This window comes from Silurus aristotelis (assembly GCF_946808225.1).
Source record: "Silurus aristotelis genome assembly, chromosome: 12".
In the NCBI taxonomy this organism is placed as follows: domain Eukaryota; kingdom Metazoa; phylum Chordata; class Actinopteri; order Siluriformes; family Siluridae; genus Silurus; species Silurus aristotelis.
The window spans coordinates 13,593,476-13,618,649 of record NC_139585.1 but is presented as its reverse complement, the minus strand read 5'-3'; the positions used below and the strand labels follow the sequence as shown (position 1 = coordinate 13,618,649).

Genomic DNA, 25,174 nt, shown 5'->3' with positions numbered 1-25,174 from the left:
TTCATAAATATCACACGTTCCGTCTTCCCCATGTAATATGATCACAGTGTTACAGTCTGCTGTTTAATAAGCGTCTTCCATTACAATTACACCCCTTAAACCCTTGTTCATTATCAGTGCACTATTACCGATTCACCATTTGTAATTTACACTGTTCCACATTAGTATGCACAGTTAAAAATCCCTCTGAACAATGGTATCATTAAGGTTCTGCAGCCTTAAGCTAAATGCTGATAGATTCTCAGAGACCATGTCTCTCCCCCACACGCTTAGACCATCTCATTCCGGGTGATATAAGAGAAAGCTCTGTGTCATTAAACCACAGCATGCCACCCAGGCACTGGCATTTATCCGGAATCACTAACAATCAGGTGTCAGGGCCTCAACCATGAGGAGGGCTTGCTTGGCCACCCACAATTTCACTTTCACCATGCCAGGGTGGTAAAAATCACTGCTTTTAAACATTCACACTGGCTTTTTCCAGCCACGCCTTGGCAACAAAACTGATTCTTATTGCTGGTGTTTGTTGCTAAGTAACTAGACTAAATATCATTCTGGCTAGAATGTGCATACTAGAATGAGGATGCTTAAAAAACAATAACAACACTGGTGTATCTCAACTACTTTCTTTTAAACAATCCAAGATCATACCTTTTTGCCAGACACTGACATAATTAATATATTACCAATCACAAAAACCTGGAATTAGAGGTATCCTTTGCGCTTGCTTCATGGGTAGATCTCATGATAAATATCTAGCCAATTATAACACATGCTTTACATCATTAGTATGGTGTTTCATACGAGTAATGGAGAAAATACACTTTACCACAAAAAAGAAAAAAAACCCACACTGAACACACCAGTGAAAGCTGGGCTAACGGAGAAATTGAGGAAAGATGTTTTCATTACTGTCAGAAAAACATAGCTTTATATAACTTTGTCTGCATTTTTGCTTATGAAAGTCGAATGCCTTGTCAGAGCATCAAATGACAAATAAGGAGAAACAATAATTACAGGGTGAGGCAGGTTATTATTCTAAAAAAATAATAGAGACTTTACACAGAATAATTGATCTATTATTCTATGTGTAGCATACTGTATATACACAGTGCATTCCCAATGTGTTTCAATAAACCCTGTATTATTATTATTAATAATAATATTATTATATTAGCATAATAACTAATTTACAACAATAGACTCTCTGTCAGTCTGAACATAACAAACACCCTCTAGAATGAGCTATTTATGCACTGTAAAACTTACATTTGTACGTTTGGAAGTATTTACACTTGTCTCTGCTTTTTCAGATTATAAAAAAATGAAACCAGAATTTCATTCAGTCAGACAGAACAGCATTTAGTAAATCAGAATGTTATTTAGAAAATTTGAATGTTATTTAGTCAATCAGAATACATAACTGGTGTTCAGTTATACTGTAGTGAACAAGCAGATATTTCATTGTATTTAATTTGACAGACAATATGAACACTATAGGCATGCATGCTTTACTGCCTATTCACTGCCTTTTTTCATTTATAAACTGGCATGGGCATGAGCTGCTGTTTGGATAAGTCATGTTGAATGTACTCATTTCTTTCCCCAATGAATCAGTGAGGAGCACAGGTGTTAAAAATGGTTCTGTCACTCAAATGTCTCATTCTGCTCAGCATGCTACTCTGCATCTGACTCATCAGCTTATCCAAGATAAATTCCCCAGCTCATAATGTCTGGAAGACATGAACATGTTTCTGGAATTTTTCTTCATGTCTAATGAATTTCTTTCAATAGCATAAAAGTGTACTCTAGTAAAAGCTGGATTTAAATAGAACTAAAACATTTACTAAATTCTTAGTCATTTAGCGAAGGGGTCTGTTTTAACTGGTGTATTTATACTTCTAAGTATGTAACATGGTATAAATGTTTTTCTATCCTTAACATTTCTAAAGGTTCCACAGATACTAGTTAATGATGTTTGAATATGCTGTGACATACTAACCTACAGAAAACATAACAGACCTGTATACCAATAACCCTTAAAATTAACATCATCAAACTCCAATCACAAAACTAGGGGGAAAAGTAGTCTGGAATTGCACTGCATGTTACTGACATCATATTCATTTTTTCATCAGCTCAAGAATTCTTCTTCATTTCTATGAAAAAAAAAAAAAAAAAAAAAACCCCCAGCGTCTAATGCTTGAGTCAATTTGACTTAATCGAACCACAAGCTGCATCTCCCTTTGTTCTGCCTGGCTTATGGCAGTAGAAACTGGCAGCTTCCCACTGTAATTTTCTCCCCGTGGCCAGGCCTGTGTGGGCTGTGTGCCATTATTCCACCTATTCCTTTTGTACCACCAGAATAATTTCTACAGCACTGGCAACAGATTTTCTACTTTGCTCATAGCACTTCTCAGAGCCTCCAGCTGTCTGCTGCACAATAATTTTTGACATTTTATCAGAAAAAGCTTATAAAAAACAAGATGGATAACTTTTCACAGGGCCAGATTTTAGTGGTTTTGTACGGTAAATTCAGAGGAAGGCATTTGAGCTTAATTTGTAATGTAGTTGGAACAAATCACATTTATTCAGGAGAGAAATCTGAAAGCTTTGGGTCAGGGGTCTAAGGTTGAACTCTCAACTTGCTGTGTTCCCTGTTAAGATTTATCATTCGGATGATTCGGGTGTTGGAGTATGAGGATTTCTGGACTCCAGGATTGGCAGAGAACACATGGGATCTGTCTGCATCAGTCATGTGTGGTGGAATGAGATCCATCATGTATCAGCTTGTAGCTGTTTGGAGAAGGCTGGACTGGTGTTGAAAGTATTGGCAGCGCTGATCCATAATAAATGCACCCAGCAGACTGTGGCGCCACTTCTGTATTATGTGTAAGTGTGTATGCGCATATCTGCTGTCTGTACTATATTAAAGAGAGACAGAGGAGAGAGAGAGAGAGAGAGAGAGAGAGAGAGAGAGAGAGAGAGAGAGAGAGAGAGAGAGAGAGAGAGAGAGAGAGAGAGAGAGAGAGAGAGAGAGAGAGAGAGAGAGAGAGAGAGAGAGCACACTGGGTGTGGGTGCAAATGAAAGTTTCTGTCTGTCTGCAATTGTATAAAATTAGGTGTTTCAACAAGAATGATAGACCACTTTCTAAAATGCCCTTATATGAAAACTTCTGATTATACATTCTAGAACTGTGCTCTTTTCCAGCATGTGGAGTAATGGAAGAAGAGAACAGTCATAAAGAATATTGGCGTGCAGAGTCTGTGTTGTGTGCGTTTCTAAGTAAACTTGTGTCATGTGTTTGATCGATGGAGACAGTATAAAAATTTACTTATACTGTTTTCAAAGACAATATATCTTTTTTAATCCCGCTTTTTATCCCCAAGTCTTTTACAGACCAACAAAACCAATCAAACAAGACAGCTCAGTGTTTCTGTGGTTTATCTAGTTGCTAGAACAGATTTGGCTCAGAGAAATCTTGACTGGAAGTCCTCTGACACCTCTGACATGTTTCAGCACACGCTCCGTGCAAGTGATCCAAAATAAAAAAGAAAGAATTACGATCCGTTCGATGAAAGAAATGCATACCAGTAAAGGCTTGCTGTGTTTGCTGTACATGCCATTCATTAATAACATGAGCATCAACTCTGCAGGCTGATGCCCTTGTTTTTTTCATCTTTCTAATGATTGCATTTAAAGTAAAGACTTAAAAATAAAAAATGTGTGAAAGATGCTTTCCCATCTAGACAAATGACAACGCGCCCCCTAGTGGCTCAGTTGTGAACATATACAAAAAAAAAAAGAAGAAGAATTTCAGCAGGTCTTGGCTCACAGCCTACATTTGAAATCATGGCTGCCTGAATTAACTTGTTGCAACACTTTGATACTAACGTTGCTAAAATTAACAACCCAAAAAAAAAAACATGTTGGCAGAATGAGAGAGAGAGAGAGGGGGGGGGGTGGCTGGGGGTGTAGTGAGGGGGGTTGTCTGGCAAAGAGAGGATGTCAGTTTCCGAAAACGAGTGGAAAATGCGAGGCATTGTTTTTGAATATTTGTCCTTGACCGCATTTTTCCGCATGTATTTGGATGTGGTTAATCACTGAAGCACAAAATGATTAGATACAGCCCTTACTATGTATTTTACTTTTTCCTAGTAATTGCGTCCCTAGTAATTGCATCGGTTCTTTAAACGCTATTATAAAACACATTTACTTTTTTTTTTTATTTGCACAATGTGCATATGATTTGTAGATCATTCTGAGAGCACTGACAATGCACGAATCTCATACATGGAGTCTAAATCAGATTTAAAAAAAAAAATAGCAGATGTCATGCTCTGAGGTATAATTATACAAAACTGGAAATCTTAGATTATTTCAGCTGAGGAGCCTATCTCTTGATCTCATGTGATGGATTATTTTTGAAATGTTTAAATTTGCAAATTTTAAATGCATGGGGAAAAAAATACCTCAGGATTTGAAAGAATTAGTCTTTAAACGTCATAGCAGTTACTAGCTGGCAGTCTACAGTTGAACTGAATATCTTCTTATCCATATGGATATGTTCAGGCACATTAAAGTCTTCTCAAGGGCTGACTGGCACAAAGCATTTTAAGACTTGTGTCTGTCATAATAAAAGGAGAAAGAGATTTATAACCTCCTATTGAGACTATTTCCCCCACACAGTCAGTCGATATTACCTCCCAAATCTTGCAGCTATGGTAGAGTTATTCAGGCTGGCAGGGGAGGGCTAGGCAGCAGCGGTGAAGCCTGCACCCACATGTTGGCATGGAGAAAAGTTATCATGGATTAACGCCTTGTTTCAGCTCAAAGGCATGCCTTTTGCCTTAACAGCCTGGGCAGGATGGCAGGGACAGGAATGAGCTCACACATGCTGTGTGTGGATGTGGAGGTGTCGAGTCAGTTTTTCCGTGGTTTTAGCCACAGAAGAAAGAAAGGCCGGCAGGCGTGCTACACAGTGACACCTCATTGACAGGTATGTCGTGGGGTCCGTGGCCAGCTAGGCTGGCAAGACTGCAGGAGTAAATCTGCCGTCACAAGCTCCTCTCACCCGAGTGCAAGGCGACACGGTTCTTGTCAGCCCCCGCAGGACAAGGCCGCTGGCAGACATGGCGTTTGACCAAGACCACCAAAGCATCCTGGCTAGTTCCTGTGAAATAGCTCACATGGTTTCAAACCTCATCTACGCTCTGAGATTCACAAAGCTTTAAAGACACGCAGCTCATGGGAAATGCACATACTCCCAGTAAATGAAATTGAAAATTACACTTTAATATGAACAAACAGCACCTCGAGTTCCCACAGCTTTCTCACCTTTCTTTTTGAGGTGCTATATAATCATATCAACGAAAGATGAGCTAATGGGACAGTCTCTAAGGTAAGAGTTGTGAAATTCTACCAAGGAAAGGCAGACCAGAAGTCTAAACCATGCTGGCATGAAACAGGTCACAGGTCTTTTTAGCCTCTTAGTAGTATGTGACACTTCATGACAGATCTGGCATTCAACATCATAAACATACAGAAAGAGAAAAGCAAAAAAAAAAAAAGTATGTGGAAAAAGAAAGAGAGGTAGAGAGAAAGACAGAAAGAGAGAGAGACAGAGAGACAGAAAGAGAGAGGACTGACTCTAAAGAATGGGAGTGTTTGACATGTCCTGTCTGAATTGATGGATTAGTTGGGAGAGTGTTAGTGTGTCCCAGTCTGGTGTCGGATTGTTGTCATAGTGTAAACGTGCTGTTCTCTCATCCATGGCTTCAGAGCGAAATTCGCTTTTGTTTACGTTATGACGCTCAGTGGCAGACTTCACAGTCATAACAGCTTTACAAAAGACAGTTAACACAAGGCTGAGATCTGGCGCTGCATACATACTTATAATGGCTGAGATAAGAGCAATAGAGGTGGCGTCTCCCACTATGCTATAGGTATTGAAAAGTGTCAAACTACAGCTAGAAATGAGATTACTGCAGCTACTAAGCCTAATTATAGGCCATGTATAGAAGCAGAGATGTTATTGCACTGAAAGATAAATTGAAGTCTGGCACATGTGCCAAGGGGGAGACTCCACATTTCCAGACTGGCTCTGTTCTACTCTGGCGGGTGCCTGAGTATGTGTGTGTGTGTGTGTGTGTGTGTGTGTGTGTGTGTGTGTGTGTGTGTGTGTGTGTGTGCGTGCATGCATGTGTGTGTGTGTGTGCATGTGTGTGTGTGTGTGTGTGTAGGTGTGTGTGTTCAAATGGGGGTTACACTGCAGCGCACTGTTCAAACTGTTTATGCATACCAGGCTGCTCTGAGTGGCTCTTTGTCATGAGCTGTTTACATAAACTTATTTTTGGAAAATTCCACATGACTGGACAGGATTTCACTATAAATCATTGAATCTGCAGCTTTGTGTAATGATAACTTCTGTCATCCATTTACACCCCCTGTCTTAAAAAAAAAAAAAACCTTAAACACAGGTAAGTAAAAAAATTACGGTACAGTAACAATACAGATATAAATTCTCTTAATAATGCACATTTTGTGTTTAGGATTCTACTGTTTACTTATTATTATTTAAAATAAAGTCAATGTTTTTGTTATGGGAAGCAAAGAGCTTGTTATAACTACTATCACCACTAGATGGCATTTTAGAACCAGGACACAAGCCTGTTACAATTCGAATGACACCATAAATTATATAACATTATTTATCGGAATGACCATTAGTTTATAGTAGATTATTTTATTATTATTTTGCAATGGACCAAAATATATTTAATAGGTATCTTGACAATAATTATGTTAATGTTTCTCACTAATCAAATTTGAGCAGACAAATTTATGTTAGCTAAAAATACATAAAACTATTTACAAAAATAGATGGTATGACAAGCTAAGTTTAATGAAATCTCCTTCACTGCAAATTATACATACAATTTTCTATTTAAATAGTTACCAATCAACACGTGGTCTTATTTTATTTTTGTGGATAATGTAAAATAACAATTTATCAACACGCAATACAATTGAATGCTCTTACATTGTTGTTTGCATTGGATCAATTTTGTCTTCATATTCTTCTTTGATATGATACCTACAGAAATAAAAGAAGAGAAAGAAAGGTGAATAAAAAATGGGATCTTAATTGATTTATCATAAATGTGTGTCTGACCTATTTTACCTTATATTTGTTCTTTTTCTTTTGAAGAGATTATAAGATGAAGCGATAATGAAGACAACTATTAGAAACCCAGCCCCTGCAGCAAGGCCAATTATAATTATCATCTGGTCTTTTTCTGATAAAAGAAGACAACATGGGAGCCAGACATCACACAATATACATTTTAAGCACATGTTGACATTCAGCCTTGTTTTATTATAATTTTTTTAAACTTGGTTTGCCATATCAGCTTAGAATATTAGCCATATTTAGCCATTTCTTTTAATCATTTATTCCTTTTTTTAATGCATTCTTTTTTTTCTTTCTTTTTTTTTTATCACTAAGATTGTCTGTATATGTAATGCTACTTCAACTTGATTTTTAAGCATTAGCTTTTAAATGTTAGATCTAGCCACCACTGTACACATTTGACTCGTTTCAAGGAAATTATGGGGAAATCATGCACAGTATTACACAGTATTTCAAAACTGTTTTTCATATGCCTTTGCTACCACCATGAAAAATGTAATTTTGGTGGTTAGATATAATCTTGTCTAGAAAAAGAACAATATAACCACCCAGTATCAAGATACTTTATCTGATACTTATCCAGAGATCTAATCTAATATAAACAAAGTTCAAAACGATACAATAAGATTTAATTTTATTAGCTCCGGTGTTCTAAGATTATCATTGATGTTTAAGACAAGGTTTTAAATCAGTGAAACCAAACTCACCTTTGCTGTCACATTGTTGCCCACCAGAGACTAGAAGATGTTTGGTGTTATCGAGTGAGCCATCATGGACCTCAGGCTTTATTCCCAGTAGATGACACATTAAGGGATAAACATTAACTGTTTCAAAAGGGCCTACAATCCTGTTCTTGTGGAAATCAGGCCCCACTGCCCTGAAGAAAGCCTTCATGTCTAAGGCTTGATTATCAAATCAATGTTCTCCTTTACTGGTCTGAACTGGGAGAATCTGTATAATGATGCAAACAAAGGACAGTTCACCTTATATTATCTTGTGAAGACATGTTTAACACCTGAAAGAATTCAGACATTTTTGCAAATGTATATTATACAGTGCATTTAACCACTCACCCCATTAATTATATATCCTGGGTCAGCATAAAGAATGAGGGGTAAAATACGAGGATTATTTGAATAATGAAGACGAGCAGGCATATCTTCCTTCTTGTAGACATGAAGATTAGGATGAGCACCTTTGAGGACTTGATACACCTTCTCCAGCATTCCCTCCTTAGGCAACAGCATCCCATTAGGGCCATAGTCTAACAACTGAAACCTAATATCCTGAAACGAGAATCCAGGGATTTGGGAGAGAATAATCTTTTTTATTCCAGTCCCTTTTTGTACTGTAGTCATGCCATGATCAGCAGTGATGATAATGTTCAGGCGGCCAGCAAGACCATGTTTTTGTGCAGTTTCACATATATAGCCGATGGTGCGGTCCACTTTGCTCACTGCATCACGCCGTTCTGGCGTTTCAGGCCCATATTTATGGCCTGTCTGGTCTGGTTCACCAAAATACAATGAGACAAAATCCAGATCCCGAGTTTTAAACCAATCACCCATCACTTTATCCACATTTACTCTCCAATCTGTCTCATTGGAGTAGTCATAAAATTGTGATTCCACCTCATGTACTTGCACTCTTTCTTTTTGGTATTTGGCAGCTGTACCTGGAAAATGCCAGGAGCCAGTTTTCAAACCCTATAAAAATTAAAAATAATATGGTGAGTTTAAGAAATAGCTGCGTTTGATACCACAGTTATGGAAGATTTTTGGTAAACTGCCAAAAATCACACGAACTGGGTTATGACCTCACAGTTTTCTCACAGAATAAACACTGTTATATTTAGAAATAGACTAGCTGGGTCAATGATATTTTACCTGTCTTTGAGCTGTAATCCATATTGGTAGACTGCCATTGTCCCAGTAGTCATCAACAAACTGTGCCATGTAGTATTGCTTCTTCTCCTGAGTCGTGGTGTTAAACCATATATTGTGAATCACGCCATGATTCTCAATGTACCGTCCTATTAAGAGACCAGTTCTGCATTAGTCACATTTATCATTTTTGGTAAATCTTGTAAATGTAACAATAAAAGGAATTTGTCAAGGTACATTATATTTTCCTACAGAGTGAGACTACTTAATATATGATTCAAAACCACATGTTTTTCAGCACACAAGTATTTCATTCACACCATAATCATTATTAAAGTTTGTCTAGATTCTGTATATCTACTCATATGATGTTACTTGATGTGCTGTAGCTACTATCTGCTATTCTTTCTTTTAACTTACCTGTAAGCAGAGTGAAGTGACTTGGGCTAGTGATAGTTATATAGGGTGGGATGACATAAGTAGCCTTTACACCATCTTGAGCCATTTTGTCGAGATTTGGTGTGTACACATCACGGTCATAATCCCATCTGAATCCATCAAAGGAGATTAGCAGCAGCTTGTTTCTTCCTGTTGTACAGTGTTCTTTGACTGGAGCAAAGAGAGCTGGAGAAACTGCAAACAGCCAAAGACTTACTGTCAGCAACATGGTTCGAAGACTTCTGTTACACTAACAGTGCTAAAATGTGCTAAGATCTTCCTCTGACTGCTGCCTGACCTTTCCCACACTTTATGGTATTTCACTTCACCTTGACATTTATGATCAGATTACCTCAATTTATCTTATCACAGCTGCTGTATCAGAGATTAATGATGGGACAGTTTTCACTCAGCACTTTTCTGCACATTTATAATTATTCAGATTATGTTACAGATTTACTCTAGTGATAATGTGTACCTGACATGGAATATTTTAGCATTTCAGACGGTTTACTCCAGCATAATATAATATTAGATTTAAAATTGTATAAGTCGAATCGAAAAACTAATTTTAATTACTAATTAATAATAATAAAAAAAAAAACCCAAACAAAAAAGAAACATATGCTTAGCCACCTTACATAGCATGATGTGGGACATGTTTTATATGAAAAGACATTTTAACTGTGTACTGTCAAACAAACAAACAAAAATAAAAATAATCCATATGCACAACTAGCAAAGATTGATGTCTTATAAAAAACTATGTTATATAAATCAAATTCTACAACTACCAGTGTACAGTACAAACAACCCTGTACTTGCATAGTCAACATTCAGTCAGGGCTGATATAAATAATAAATTAGGAAACTAATTTGCTTAGCTATTTCTTTTTCACATGCAAATTAATAAAAGTGATTTCTTTTCATAGCTGATGGAACTGTGAGTACCCTTGCTGTCTCTTGGCTCAAGAGTCCCCAGTGCAATCCTGAGCTCATGTTACTGTCTGTTGGGATAAGGTTTTGCACTGGCGACAACTCCAGTTGCTTACTACTGTTTAAAACATGCAGGTAGTATGATTGGTTACACTAAATTGCCAGTAGGTGTAAAGGACTGTGTGAAATATTTGTGTGCAAAAAGACCCACAATCTCTGGTGAATACGCTCAGTTTTCACTCAGTGATACTGGATAGCCTCTGGCTCCAGCATGAACCTGACCAGGATAAGGCAGTAGATGAATGATTAAGTTACATTTTATCAGTAGGTCAGAAATCAGTCGTAGCCCAACTAATGACTAGTGGCAACCGGTGTTTTTTCAATGTATTCATAAGTGGACAAATATGACAGACGGGTGGTAGGAAGAGAGTTGTTATGTGGCACTATAAAATAAATATTGTTATAAATTAAATTAAATATTGTGATAAAATTTCTTTATATATGAACTGAATTGCTGCAAGATGAGGGGAAACTTTCAGGGACCAAAAAGAGCATAATATTTCCAACAGAGGGCGCTATTCACTATGTTTAGAATGAAAAACAGCTTTAATTTTAATCACTCGTGGACCACTGATGTGGAAGCACTGAACATAGTAGACTTCGTAATTTTACAGTCCAACAAACCTTTGTAAATACTAAACATCCCATGTATACTTTCATCCATGTCATCCATGTAGTTGTACAGTTTGGGATATGGAATAACAAGTTGGAATGTCCATTTCTTGAGTTGGTATACTGTTCATCTTCTTCTTCTTTCGACTTCTCCCATTAGTGGTCACCACAGCAGATCATCAGTCTCCATACCCCCCTGTCCTCTACATCTGCCTCTCAAACTAACTACCTGGATGTCTTTCCTCACCACATCCATAAACCTCCTCCTTGGTCTTCCTCTTTTCCATCTTTCTGGCAGCTCCATCCTCAGCATTCTTCTACCGATATACTCTATGTCCCTCCTCTGCACATGTACAAACCATCTCAATCTCGTTTTCCTTACCTTGTCTCCAAAACGTCCTACATGCGCGGTTCATAAAATCATTTCTAATCCTGTCCATCCTCGTCACTCCCAATAAAAATCTCAACATCTTCAGCTCAGCTACCTCAAGCTTCTATCACAAATCAATGATGCCACTCTTCTCCAACCTGCCTGCACTCTTTTCTTTACTTCTCTATCACACTCTCCATTATTTTACACTGTTGACCCCAGGTACTTAAATCCATCCACCTTCACCACCTCTTTTCCCTGCAACTGCAACACTTCAATGCCCTCCCTCTCATTCACACACATGTACTCTCTCTTACACCTGCTAACTTTTATTCCCCTTCTCTCTAGCACGTACCTTCACCTCTCCAGCCTCTTCTCAACCTGCTCCCAACTCTCACCACTAATAACAAAATCATCCACAAACATCATAGTCCATGGAGACTCCTTTGGCCATCACCACTGCAAACAGGAAAGGGTTTAGAACCGATCCTTGATGCAGTCCAACCTCCACCTTGAACCAGTCTGTCGTTCCTACTGCACACTTCACTGCTGTCACACTGTCCTCATACATGTCGTGCACCACCCTCACATACTTCTCTGACACACCTGACTTCCTCATACAATTCCCCAAATCCTCTCTCGGCACCCTGTCGTAAGCTTTCTCTAAATCCACAAATACACAATGCAACTCCTTCTGACCTTCTCTATACTTCTCTATTAACATCCTTAAAGTAAATCTGTTGCTCACAGATGGTCACCTCTTCCCTCAGCCTGACTTCCACTACTCTTTCCATAACTTTATGGTGTGACTGATCAACTTTATTCCCTTGTATTTACTGCAGGTCAAGTCAAGTTTATTTCTATAGCGCTTTTCACAACAGCATAGCAGCTTTACAGAATTTAGCAGTTAAGGTGAATGATGTGTATTGATCCCTGATGAGCAGCCATGGCGACTGTGGCAAGGAAAATCTCTGTTAGATGTAATGAGGAAGAAACCTTGAGAGGAACCCGACTCAAAAGGGGAACCCATCCTTATTTGGGTGATATCAAGAGTGTGATTATAAATCTTTAAACAATACAGAACACCGCGGAGTGAGAACTAATATGAGCACTGGAATGTAAGATTATGAGTAATGTCCTTTCCTCTCTAATAAAGTAATTTAAGATTATGGAACCAGGAGCTACTGAGCAACTCATAAAATAGCTCAACATTTGCAATCATCATAGATCCAACACCAGTTTCTCAATGCCAGAACCTTCAAACACTCAAAAAGGTCCAATGTCCAAACTCCTTATGAAGTGGGATCCAAATGGCGCTGGTACATCTCTAGATGGTTTGGGATGTTTGCGGGGTTGGCATCTACTTCTTTAAAGGTTGACAATCATCATAAGGTGGGATGTGAGTGGAGCTGGTGCAACCTCAGGATGCCTGTGGCGGTCATTGATAACCCAGGCCTCAGCCGATCCGGTATGAAATTCTGTTTGTGATGCGCATATTTGATTTGGCACATGTTTTACGCTGGATGCCCTTCCTAACGCAACCCTCCCCATTTATCCAGGCTTGGGACCGGCACTAAGAGTGCACTGGCTTGTGCAACCCTAATGGCTAGGTTTAAAATAATTGTGTGATAATTGTTTTATATCTTTTGAATTGCTTTAATGACAAGATCTGTAATGTCAGTTATTCTTATGTGATTAGTAGGCTTAATATGTCTTTAGGATGTAACAATATCAATTAACTAAACATTATATTTTAAATATATTGACAAAATACAGCTCGCACAAGATGATAAACTGAAAAATATTTTAAAAAGAATGCAGATGGTCAAGAATGATTTGAACACCATTTGTAGGCAAATTTCCAATTATGTAATTTCATCAGAGCTACAGGAATCATGTACTTGAAAGCTGGGAATGGTGTACCCTATTGATATTTTCTATCTCAATATGTGTGCTTTCTTTTCAAAATCATTATTCATTCAAACTTACAGGGCACTGTAAAATTTGTTAGCTTTATGTAATTTATTTCATTACTGACTAGCAAGTAGCTAGTTACTCTCTATTCTGGTTTTTGTACATTCATCTTTATATACTATTGGATACTCCAGCAGTTTCCTGCTAAGTTGGTTTCTCTCTTAGCATTTTGCCTTTGAATAGTCCATATTCCCTGGCAACTAGCAGGCACTAATGCATTGCTAAAGTTTTTGAGTAATAATCACTTGACATAAAATGTACTGCCTATTTCTGAACCTTCAACTTTGGTTAAAATCTTAATTCTCAGTGCATTTTCTCTTCACATAATGTTCATTTTCCATAACATTTTAGTCAGATCACTCCAATAGTTCATTATATGCCTAAACATGACTAATATAAATAAATAACAATGCAAAGTCATATGTGGTGCTTATGAAGTCAGTATATAAATCTCTTGGACGGCAATGAATGATCACAGCTTTGGACCTGACCATCTCAAGGACACTGTGCCTGATTTGGACATCCTGGCTTTGAATGCATGGCAATGCCAATGTTGACATGATGCACTTGGCTGGCAGATTTGAAACCTGGCTCAGAGTGGAATCTGGCCCAAATCCCTTATTCTAAACAGCTTGCTGGTCACAAAGGCCCAAGGCCGGCAATGACCAGCAAGCACAACAAGAAGCCGGAAAACAGTCTGAATTACTCTCTAGAGGAATCAAGATCTTGGCAGCAGGCATTGCTCAGCTGAAATCAATGATACAGGAACTGAGACTATACAAGTCTGAGGCTTCTTAACAGAAGATTCCTTATAGCTCAATATCCAGTCATCCTTCAATCCACTTATCAAAGGAGCATGAGGAAACAATGTCTACAGAAGCACCTGGGAGTTATTTCTTTTGGACTAGCAATTACTTAATAATTGAGTCATTACTTTCAACTCTGGTCTCAGAAGCTTATAACCTGTTTATTTTAATATAATGTTACAAGAACCTATCACAGTTTAAAATAGTGCTAGCATATTGAAGATGGTTAACGCTTAAGTAAATGTGGATTATGCATTGTAAACAGCCAAGCAATACACTCCTTTAGAGTGCTGAGTGCAGAAGCCCAGGTGAAGACTATATGCATGCATTGGTAATTGACAGCCATTCTACTGCTCACATCAGTGTACTTTCCTCAATCTTAAGATACTAACCACTCAGTAAGGGACTTGACTGGCAGCAGGAAATCACAAATCCAGTGTGTCAAATTTCACTTTTAGTCAGGGGCTGGCAATGAAGCAATGTAAGTAAAACCTATTTTGAACAATGACATCATCAATTTTGTGAGTCCTGATAATCTCACAAGAATACAAATTACACATCTCCTGCCAGCTACCTAGGTTTTCTGATGATCAATGCCATATCAGTCTGATGGTCCCAATAAGAAGGTATTACTTTATATATGGATTTTATTTCCTTATTAATGAAGAAAGCATCGACCCTGTGGTTCACAATAAAGGGGTTTTATTCAATTTATTATTCAGAAAATGGATTTCTAATTTCTTAAAGTCTGCATCACAAAATGGTGGACCATATCTTATTTGGGATTAAAAAAAATGCTTTTCTAATCTCCAGCTATCCAGTTTTAGTAAACCTATGCCCAGTGTAGCATCAGATTCTTGTTATTGGTTGTGAAGTGGGATGCAATTTAGTTTTTTTTGGGTAGTCTAGTCGCCTCAAGGTTTGAATCTCTGTACATTTGAAAATTCTTTTTTGTTCACCACGGTATCAAAGAATAGTGATTTAAGTTACCTTAGACTTTCTGTCAGCTTGAATCAGTCTGGATATTCTCATCTGACCTCCATCAAAAAGGTAATTCTTCCTGCAGAACTGCAATTCTATTTCTTGCTTACTTTGTTTTGGTTTTCCCATCATTCTGTGTTAATTTTATAGAGTGTTTTGTATGAAAATCCAGGAGATCAGATGTTTTCCAAATACACAAAACAGCATATCTGCTACCAACAACCAATGCTTCGGTCAAAGACACTAAAGTGTTTAATATAAATTTCACCTGAAAATCATGTTCTGAAACAGCATGATACTACTGTCATATGATTGGATGTTTGTATAGTTGCATATGAATGGGTGTAATAGTGCCTGTGTGTGTAGCATTTGGAAAATAATTACTAAAAGCAGTAAAAGTAAAACTAGTAAAACTAGTCTATCCACAAGTCATGATACTGCAAATGTGGGATGTTTATTTAAAATATGCTCAGGGCTAGAAAGTAATACATTATATGTGCTCTTCTTACATTTGCATATTTTTTTAACTTTACTTGAGTTATGGATTTAGCTTTGCTACATTTATGTATGATTCCAATTACAAAAGAAAAATAGTGTATAAGAAAAATAATGCATTTAATGCTAGAAGATTGTAAGCCAATCAAGATATGTTAAAATTTGAAATCATTTATTTTCTAGACAGAATCAAAATAAAGTAACTTCCTGCCAAAACTCTACAATTATCTACTATCATAAGTTTTAAATGCTTTAAAGGAATAGAATTATATTGATCTGCAAATTATGTTTTCAGCCATACCCCATGAAAATCAGCATTTCACAGAGCAGTATCCAGCCTATAAAAACATGTACAGGTAAGCCATTAGCCAGTTGAGTGAGACAGAATGGCTAGCCTGATATATTGATGTTTTATATGAAAATTAGCTGTGACTGTATTGTTCAATAGCAAATACCAATTGTGTTAAATATTTGTATTAAACATATTTAAGTGCAATTCTAAGGGTGACAATTCAAGGCTTGCAGGCCAAACAAAACCTGCTATCTTGTTTTATTTTTCCTATGTGAAGTTGCCTAGGTGTGAGTCAATGAAATCAATAATGTGTTTTGAATTGCTTTAAAAAAAATACAATTAGCCTTACATTGTGATCCTTTAAATGCTGATGTATAGGAACTGCTCAGGATAAATTTTCAGGGGCATTTTGAGAGACAGCTAACAATGTAGCTAGAAACATGTATTTACATGTATGCACTAGCTAGCTAATAAACCTAGCAAGCTACTCAAACCCGAACAGCAATTGGCTTTAATAGCTAGCTAGCTAATCATACCTTTCTGTATAGTCAGATAATTAGTGAACATAAGAACAGACTAGAAGGTAGACTTTTTTTTTGTCATTAGTTATGATGAAAGCACACTTAGTAAATACATTTTGTTTGGTTTTCCTTTTTATTACGAAATATGTCCCTAGAAGATACCAGGTCAAAGTTAGAATATTTATTTTTTAATACAAACAAGTGTAAATAATATATTTCCAAAAAACAATAGTGAAGTACATTTTCTAATCAGCCACAGCCAATCCACTAGGTTTTCCAACACTGACACCACACACATCCCATGGTAGTGAGAACAGCCTACATCCACTATCTTGCATAGCACAAATTCACTGTCAGATACTCAGTGGAGCACTTGAGCCAAGTCAGCCAAGGCACTCTAGGGACATTATGTACAAATTAGTGAGGCCTTACATAATATATCTAATGATGCGAATAAAAAACAAGAAACACAGACTGATGCTTGTGCTGTCAGTGCCAGTCTGGTCATATTAAATGTGGTGTTCATGGCACACTTAACTGGTTCTAGGCTACAAATCTGCAATTACAAAAGAATTTACATCGATATCTTTACAGCATTGTCCCTCTTGTTCTGGAGTTTTTGATGGGGAAGTGAGAACACATCAAAACTTTTCAAAGTGAAATTTAGAATATGTTAGAGCTTGTGCAGTTCTACAGACACTATGCACAGTGAAATTGTCATATGGCCAATAAACTAGTCATTGTTAGAAAGGTGGATTTGTTCATGAGGAAAGTGAGAACACTTTGGTGTTTAATTTTGAGCAATAGAGGATATTTTTTTCTTCATTAAATTATGGGCTGTTGGAACTTATTATACAGTAGGCTGAAAATATGTTACAAGTCTTGTGTATTCGATAAGACACTATAGAGACGCACACACTTAGTTTTATTGCAGCACCTACACTTCACATATTTATTTGTTGTGTCATTTTCAGACAATTTTACTGTTTTTGATATTCTAATATTTCAAACAGTATATCTTTTAGAGTACTTCATTTAGAATACTTCTGCTATAGTTGTGTTTAGAGAATGAAAACAAGAAAATGAAAACAATGATTTCTAATATTAAATTGTAGACCAATCAAGTTTAGTCTATTAAGAATTTCACAATTTACTCTTCAAAATATAAAATATCTAAATCTAAAGTTACATCCAATGATTAATAATAGGTCTAATGGTGTGCTATTTTTCAGCAGAATACATCTATGTCCTTATCACTCTAGTGTCTATGTTAATGTATGGTGTGGGTGGTAGATGGGTGGTCTCTAAAAAGTCTTGTTCTCAGGGGGTTTGCATGACCATGATCCATTGCAAGCAGGCAAATTGCAAAGACTGATCACCAATGATATGCAGAGACCCAGAAGATAAGGTTAAAAATAAAAATCTGGCCATCTACGTTATTAAAAAAAAGAGTTTGGCAAAGTAACATGATAAACTGTTTTTTTTTTTTCTACATTTATTTTTCATTTGTTTGTGGCAGCAAACAGATGTTGATGTCAGTTTGCAAGTAAATAAGAATGTTTAATACATATACAGCATGAGTTGTGCAGACAGTTAATGATAATTTCAGATTCTACAGACTTTGTAACATGAGAATGCTTTCTGTTTTAAACATATTTTAAGTTTAGAGAAGTAATATTTTAAAGTTATTGACCTGCATATGTTTTCCAATAATACTGCATCAATATCTTAGGGGAGTTCAATAGCTAACAGGCAATGTAGTCTAGCAATTGGTTACACAGAACACTCACTATAATTAGTAAGTCAGGTCTGAAACAATTTGGACTTGACGAAATTATAATTTCAGCTGCAAATGACGAATATGAGCTCAAAATGTAAACTATCAGCTGTAATCCTGGGGTATTTACATTTAAAATGGCATATCAATGTCAAACTGACAATGAAATTACTGTAAAACTTCCACAGGAGCACTTGAGCCAGAATCAAACAAATTCCCCTGATAAACAAACTGAGAATAAACACTATTGTGATCTTGAATAGATGTAGTCTAAAGACAGAGTGCTGATTTTTTTTGCCTAAGGTCTTAAGCAACACAAGACTCTTGAAGTTAAAGAACTATGAAACACTAAAGTAACATTACATATCAATGACAAAACTAAAAAAAAAAAAAAAAAAAATATATATATATATATATATATATATATATATATATATATATATATATATATATATATATATATATATATATATATACAATAAAAAGCTAGCAGAGTCTCAGTTAAACATTTATTCTTTTAAAGCTTTTAAGATGTTTAAGGTTTTTGTCACCACATACTTTTAGAAGTGAGGTTCCGTGATCAGGATACCTTTTCTGTAACTTCACACCTTTAACAGGGAATATTGTCAAACTGAAAAACCTTTTACCTCATAAAAATACATCCAATACATGATAGGAGAACAGATGTGTAAGAGTATTACATACAAAATAAGCAGCAAAAAAATTAATGACTGAAGCAAAGTCTGGACTTAATGCTTCTTGCTTTATCTAGCATAAAATATTTATCTTCATATTATATCATATTTAAATGATCACATTATGAAAGCACTCTTAGGCTAAAATGTAGTGTGCAACCAGTATCAGATAATGTATGTTCTTGTGTTTGTTGTAAAACACTTATGTTCAGCATGACTGAGCTTTCTTGGAATCCATCAGCTTGTCATAGATTAAGGGCATCGATTGTATTTTATTTTCATTTGGTACTAATTGTACTCATTGACATTTACCCAAGTAGGTGAGGGAAACTAAGAAATATGTGTGTGGTATGAATAGGGTTGTTCAGCCAAAAAAACAGCCAGAGTTAAATTTGAAGAAAAATATAAATCTTCTTCTTCTTTCGGCTGCTCCCATTAGGGGTCGCCACAGCGGATCATCCGTCTCCATACCACCCTGTCCTCTACATCTGCCTCTTTCACACCAACTACCTGCATGTCTTCCCTCACCACATCCATGAACCTCCTCCTTGGCCTTCCTCTTTTCCTCCTACCTGGTGGCTCCATCTTCAGCATTTTTCTACCAATATAATTCATGTCCCTTCTCTGCACATGTCCAAACCATCTCAATCTCGCCTCCCTCACCTTGTCACCAAAACATCCTACATGTGCTGTCCCTCTAATAAACTCATTTCTAATCTTGTCCATCCTCGTCACTCCCAACGAAAACCTTAACATTTTCAGCTCTGCTACCTCCAGCTCCACCTCCTGTCTTTTACTCAATGCCACTGTCTCTAATCCATACAACATCGCAGGTCTCACCACAGTCCTATAAACTTTCCCTTTCATTCTTGCAGATACCCTACTATCACAAATCACTCCTGTCACTCTTCTCCACCCACTCCACCCTGCCTGCACTCTTTTCTTTACTTCTCTAACACACTCTCCATTACTTTGCACTGTTGACCCCAGGTACCTGAACTCCTCCACCTTTTCCACCTCTACTCCCTGCAACCGCATCACTCCACTGCCCTCCCTCTCATTCACACACATGTACTCTGTCTTACTCCTACTGACTTTCATTCCCCTTCTCTCAAGCGCATATCTCCACCTCTCCAGGCTCTTCTCAACCTGCTCTCTACTCTCACCACAAATCACAATATCATCTGCAAACATCATAGTCCAGGGAGACTCCTGTCTGACCTCGTCCGTCAACCTGTCCATCACCACTGCAAACAGGAAAGGGCTCAGGGCCGATCCTTGATGCAGTCCAACCTTCACCCTGAACCAGTCTGTCGTACCTACTGCACACTTCACTGCCGTCACACTGTCCTCATACATGTCCTGCACCACCCTCACATACTTCTCTGACACACCAGACTTCCTCATACAATACCACAACTCCTCTCTCGGCACCCTGTCGTATGCTTTCTCTAAATCCACAAATACACAATGCAGCTCCTTCTGTCCTACTCTATACTTCTCCATCAACATCCTCAAAGCAAATAAGGCATCTGTGGTGCTCTTCCTCGGCATGAAACCATACTGTTGCTCACAGATGGTCACCTCTTCTCTTAGCCTGGCTTCCACTACTCTTTCCCATAACTTCATGGTGTGACTGATCAACTTAATTCCCCTGTAGTTACTGCAGGTCTGCACATCTCCCTTATGCTTAAAGATCGGTACCAGCACACTCCTTCTCCATTCCTCAGGCATCTTCTCACCTTCCAAAATCCTGTTAAACAATCTGGTTAAAAACTCCACTGCCATCTCTCCTAAACATCTCCACGCTTCTACCGGTATGTCATCTGGTCCAACCGACTTTCCATTCTTCATCCTCTTAATCGCTGCTCTCACTTCCTCCTTACTAATCCTATCTACATCCTGCTTCACCAACTCCACATCCTCCAATCTTCTCTCTCTCTGATTTTCCTCATTCATCAGCTGCTTAAAATACTCCCTCCATCTTCTCAACACACTCTCCTCATTAGTCAACACATTTCCCTCTCCATCCTTTATTGCTCTAACTTGCAGTACATCCTTCCCAGCTCGGTCCCTCTGCCTGGCCAATCGGTATAAATCCTTTTCTCCTTCCTTAGTGTCCAACCTCTTATACAGCTCCTCATATGCCTTTTCCTTGGCTTTCGCCACATCCCTTTTTACCTGCTGCCGCATCTCCTTGTACTCCTGCCTATTTTTCTCATCACTCTGTCGATCCCACTTCTGTTTTGCCAACCTCTTTCCCCTAATGCTCTCCTGCACTTCCTCATTCCACCACCACGTCTCCTTGTCTTGCTTTCTATTTCCAGATGTCACACCAAGTACTTTTCTAGCTGCCTCCCTCATCACTCCTGCAGTAGTTGCCCAATCATCCGGCACCTCTTCACCACCACCAAGCCCCTGTCTGACCTCTTCCCTGAACCTCACACTACACTCTTCCTCCTTCAGTTTCCACCATCTTATTTGAAGAAAAAATATAAATGTCTGCCTGAATAATACAAGCTATTATTGGAAATAGTACAGTGGGGCAAAAAAGTAGACTGGTGTGGACAGCAGAGTGGGACAATTTATAGTGGGGCAAAAAAGTATTTAGTCAGCCACCAATTGCCAACTAATGAAAATTTCAGGCCTCATTCATCATTTTAAGTGGGAGAACTTGCACAATTGGTGGCTGACTAAATACTTTTTTGGCCCCACTATAAATTGTCCCACTCTACTGTCCACACCAGTCTACTTTTTGTGCTATGTATTTATCTGCATTCCACAATTATTTCAACCAACTTGGCATTACCTCCAATAGATCTGATCAGGCTGAACAGGTAGACAGATTACCGAAATTTCCGGACTATAAATCGCACCGATATATAAGCCGCACGGAATTTTACAAATATTTTTATTTTGAACATAAATAAGCCGCACCTGTCTATAAGCCGCAGTCTTATGTCTACACTAATGTTCTTTACACAGGTTTTAACAAAAGACACGTTACACGTGGTGTAACGGGTGAAATATGTTGCGCTTCCTTTAGGAGCATAGCGGTATTTTGTGAATATGGGGTGTTTTTATTATATTATAAAATGGGTATTTTTCCGGTATTACTGCATGTGTGGAGACCGAGGAATATGTCCTTATTATTTTCTGATGCTGATTTCTAAAATTTCTTTGACTAACCCCTAACGCTGTTGCCAAGTAAAATAAAAAAGGTTTTGGAAACCTGTCTGTGCTCATATGATTTCTGTTGCAACTGGAGTTAGCGAGCTCTCCCTTCACCCAGACTCTCAACGCGCTACAACGGCTTGTATCTAAACAGTAGCCGACCAAGTAAGTCATTGTTCACTGTCTTCCTCCTTTCTTTCACAACTAGTTCTCTCGGGAGTTTATCTTTTGGCATCATCGTGCTTTTAAAAAAAAGTTTTTTCTCCCGATGCCATGCAGCTCAGAACACAGGTGAGGTGCGTTTTTTCGTTTCCGTTCGGAAATTTTATTGGTCTAATGTTATGTCGCTCAGTTTTTTGGCTTAAAGTTTGTGAAACCGGGAAAAACCCAGGAAAAATCCATAAATTAGGCGCTTCATTGTTTAAGCCGCGGGGTTCAAAACTTTGGAAAAAATTAGCGGCTTATAGTCCGAAAAATACGGTAACTGCAGTAGGTATGTTGGATTAAAGTTGCAACTCCAGTCTGTAGAAGTGGTATAAATGTAAGCTTGGCAAATGATTGTGTGTCTGTGTCTTTCTGTACACGTAGGGTTAGAACTAAGCCATCATAAAGCTTTGCTCTGAGTAAGGCTGCAAATACTACACAGTGTAAGCCGGATAGTTCCAGTGCCTTATGTTAACCTGGTGAAAGATTTGGGGATAACGGAGACCACAGTTTAAAATATTGAAGGGTTTATAGCTTAAAGTGAGTAAAAAAGCCTACCGTTATAGCCTGTCATACAGACACTGCGAAGGTCCGCAGAAATAAAGAGTTATTAAAAACACCAGACTGAATGTAATTATAGACTGGAATAGAATCAGTGGGTTGTTTTGCACATATGAGCAGGTGGAACTTTTGCTCTGGCACAGATGGGTTTGAGGGGCAAGTTTCTCACAACAGTATTCTCACAAATTAAACCATTTGTATCAGTGCCGTAAAAAGAAAATGCATCGCAAATTTATGAGTCCTTAAGCGTTTAAGTACCAACCTGAATAAGTAACACAAAGCTGAGATTTTTAAATGTAGCTTCCTGTTTAGCTCTGTACCTAATCAGTAGTTTTCTCAAACCAATTCCATCTAGCCACAAGAAAAAATAAAGCATGCACAATTAACTAATGCACTAATGATGCATGTATATACTAGACTATAATTTTACTTCTATTTCTTTATTTTTTATATAATTTTTTGTGTATAGCACTGATACATTTCTTGCAGAGCCAGAGGCAATAGTGACAAGGCAAAACCCAATGAGGTGATGTGGAAGAAACCTTGAGAGGATTTAAAAAAAGACCTATTCTTTTCTATGCAGTGTGGGATAGCGAAATTCATAAATCATTATTCCTGTATAGCTGTATATAAATTCAAACTACATGTGCTAAATGTTCAAAATAAGCATATTGTGAATAGGAGTCTTTATGTTTACAGCAGCAGCTTTTTGTCAGTTAGATTAAAAGATAAAGGTATACAATTTCCTTGTTGCTACAGTTGATCATTTGTTTCTTTAATATCTATCTCACCTAGAAACATGAATGTAGTATAGTGTATACATATAAATAAGTACAAATAATTTATGGTATACTCATGTACCTTTCTAGCAATGACACATACACTACCACATTTATACTTAATACTTTATTCAATGGTAAAGAGCCAATGAGGACTACATTTTGATACCTTTTGAGTGTAAAGGGCAAGACTTTGCGAAGTGCAGATCTTTTGGACAAATTATGCTAAAATCTATTTGTAATTTGTGTAATGAGTAATTTTGGGGTAATTTGTTAGACAAGAAATAATATCAAGTATGAAACGTTCAATGTTATTTGTAAATACAGCATGATAGGTCAGTTAATATAATTCATTGGCATTGGAGAATGGACTGTATAGGACTTACTTGTCATCCTGTTGCAGCACAATACATCCTTCCTGTTCTACATAGTCATTTGGAAATATCAAATCTGCTGCTGTACTTCTTTTTTAATCAACGATTATTGCTTAATATCTTTTTGTGGCAAATGTTGTTACACAGCAGCAGTCTCATACGAATCTAATACTGATATCTTTTCGATTAATTAAGTGTGTTAATTGTGAGTGTGGCAGATGAATACAGCATGGTTGGCTTCCCCTAAGCTCTCTCTTCTGCACACCTCTGTTCATCACTAGGAGATCAGGCTTTTCAAACTCCACCAAAGCTGCAGCTGACTAATTACCTGTCATTAAGGTTGAACCCGCTCTAAACACACTCCACACAGACACAAACTCAGCTGGAAAGATGTGTGCATGTCTGGCCTTGTTTGCTGTTTTGGTTTTTGCTTCATGAATATCTGATGTAGCGTACTGAAGATTTGCATCAGGCATGTCATAATTATATTAGTAGAATTAGACAGAGTGGAATAGATGGAGCCAGTTTTATTGTGTTAATTTAATGCTGGGAAATCAAACATGGCTGCTGTTAACTGTTGGGTCGTAATTACTGTCAAACATAAGGTATGTCCATGGTGACAAAGCTAGTCTGTAGCATACAAGCATAAGACGTACTGCCATCTGCTTGTCTGGAGAAGACAATGTCAACGTGCCTCCACTGAGCAACATCCCAATCTATCTATCTATCTATCTATCTATCTATCTATCTATCTATCTATCTATCTATCTATCTATCTATCTATCTATCTATCTATCCATCCATCCATCCATCCATCCATCCATCCATCCATCCATCCATCCATCCATCCATCCATCCATCCATCCATCCATCCATCCATCCATCCATCCATCCATCCATCCATCCATCCATCCATCCATCCATCCTGAAAGAGGTTTGTTGCCTTCCACAAAAGCAAACATAGATGCAATCGAATATAAAAAACTTTCTTATAGCTTCTCTCGTTAGGGGTCACCACAGCGGATCATCCTCATGTTTTTACGCTGGAT

At 37.6% G+C, this 25,174-nt stretch overlaps 1 protein-coding gene across 1 annotated transcript; it reads right to left on the bottom strand.

Annotated features, from left to right (window-relative positions):
• Window positions 1–7,039: 7,039 nt before the first annotated feature.
• enpp7.2 (ectonucleotide pyrophosphatase/phosphodiesterase 7, tandem duplicate 2) lies at window positions 7,040–9,743 on the bottom strand (the record flags this gene model as incomplete). Its single annotated transcript, XM_083557398.1, is given in 7 exon segments — window positions 7,040–7,097; window positions 7,185–7,299; window positions 7,901–8,108; window positions 8,112–8,144; window positions 8,267–8,899; window positions 9,080–9,225; window positions 9,497–9,743. Coding segments are annotated over 7 exon segments (1,440 nt in total).
• Window positions 9,744–25,174: the final 15,431 nt, after the last annotated feature.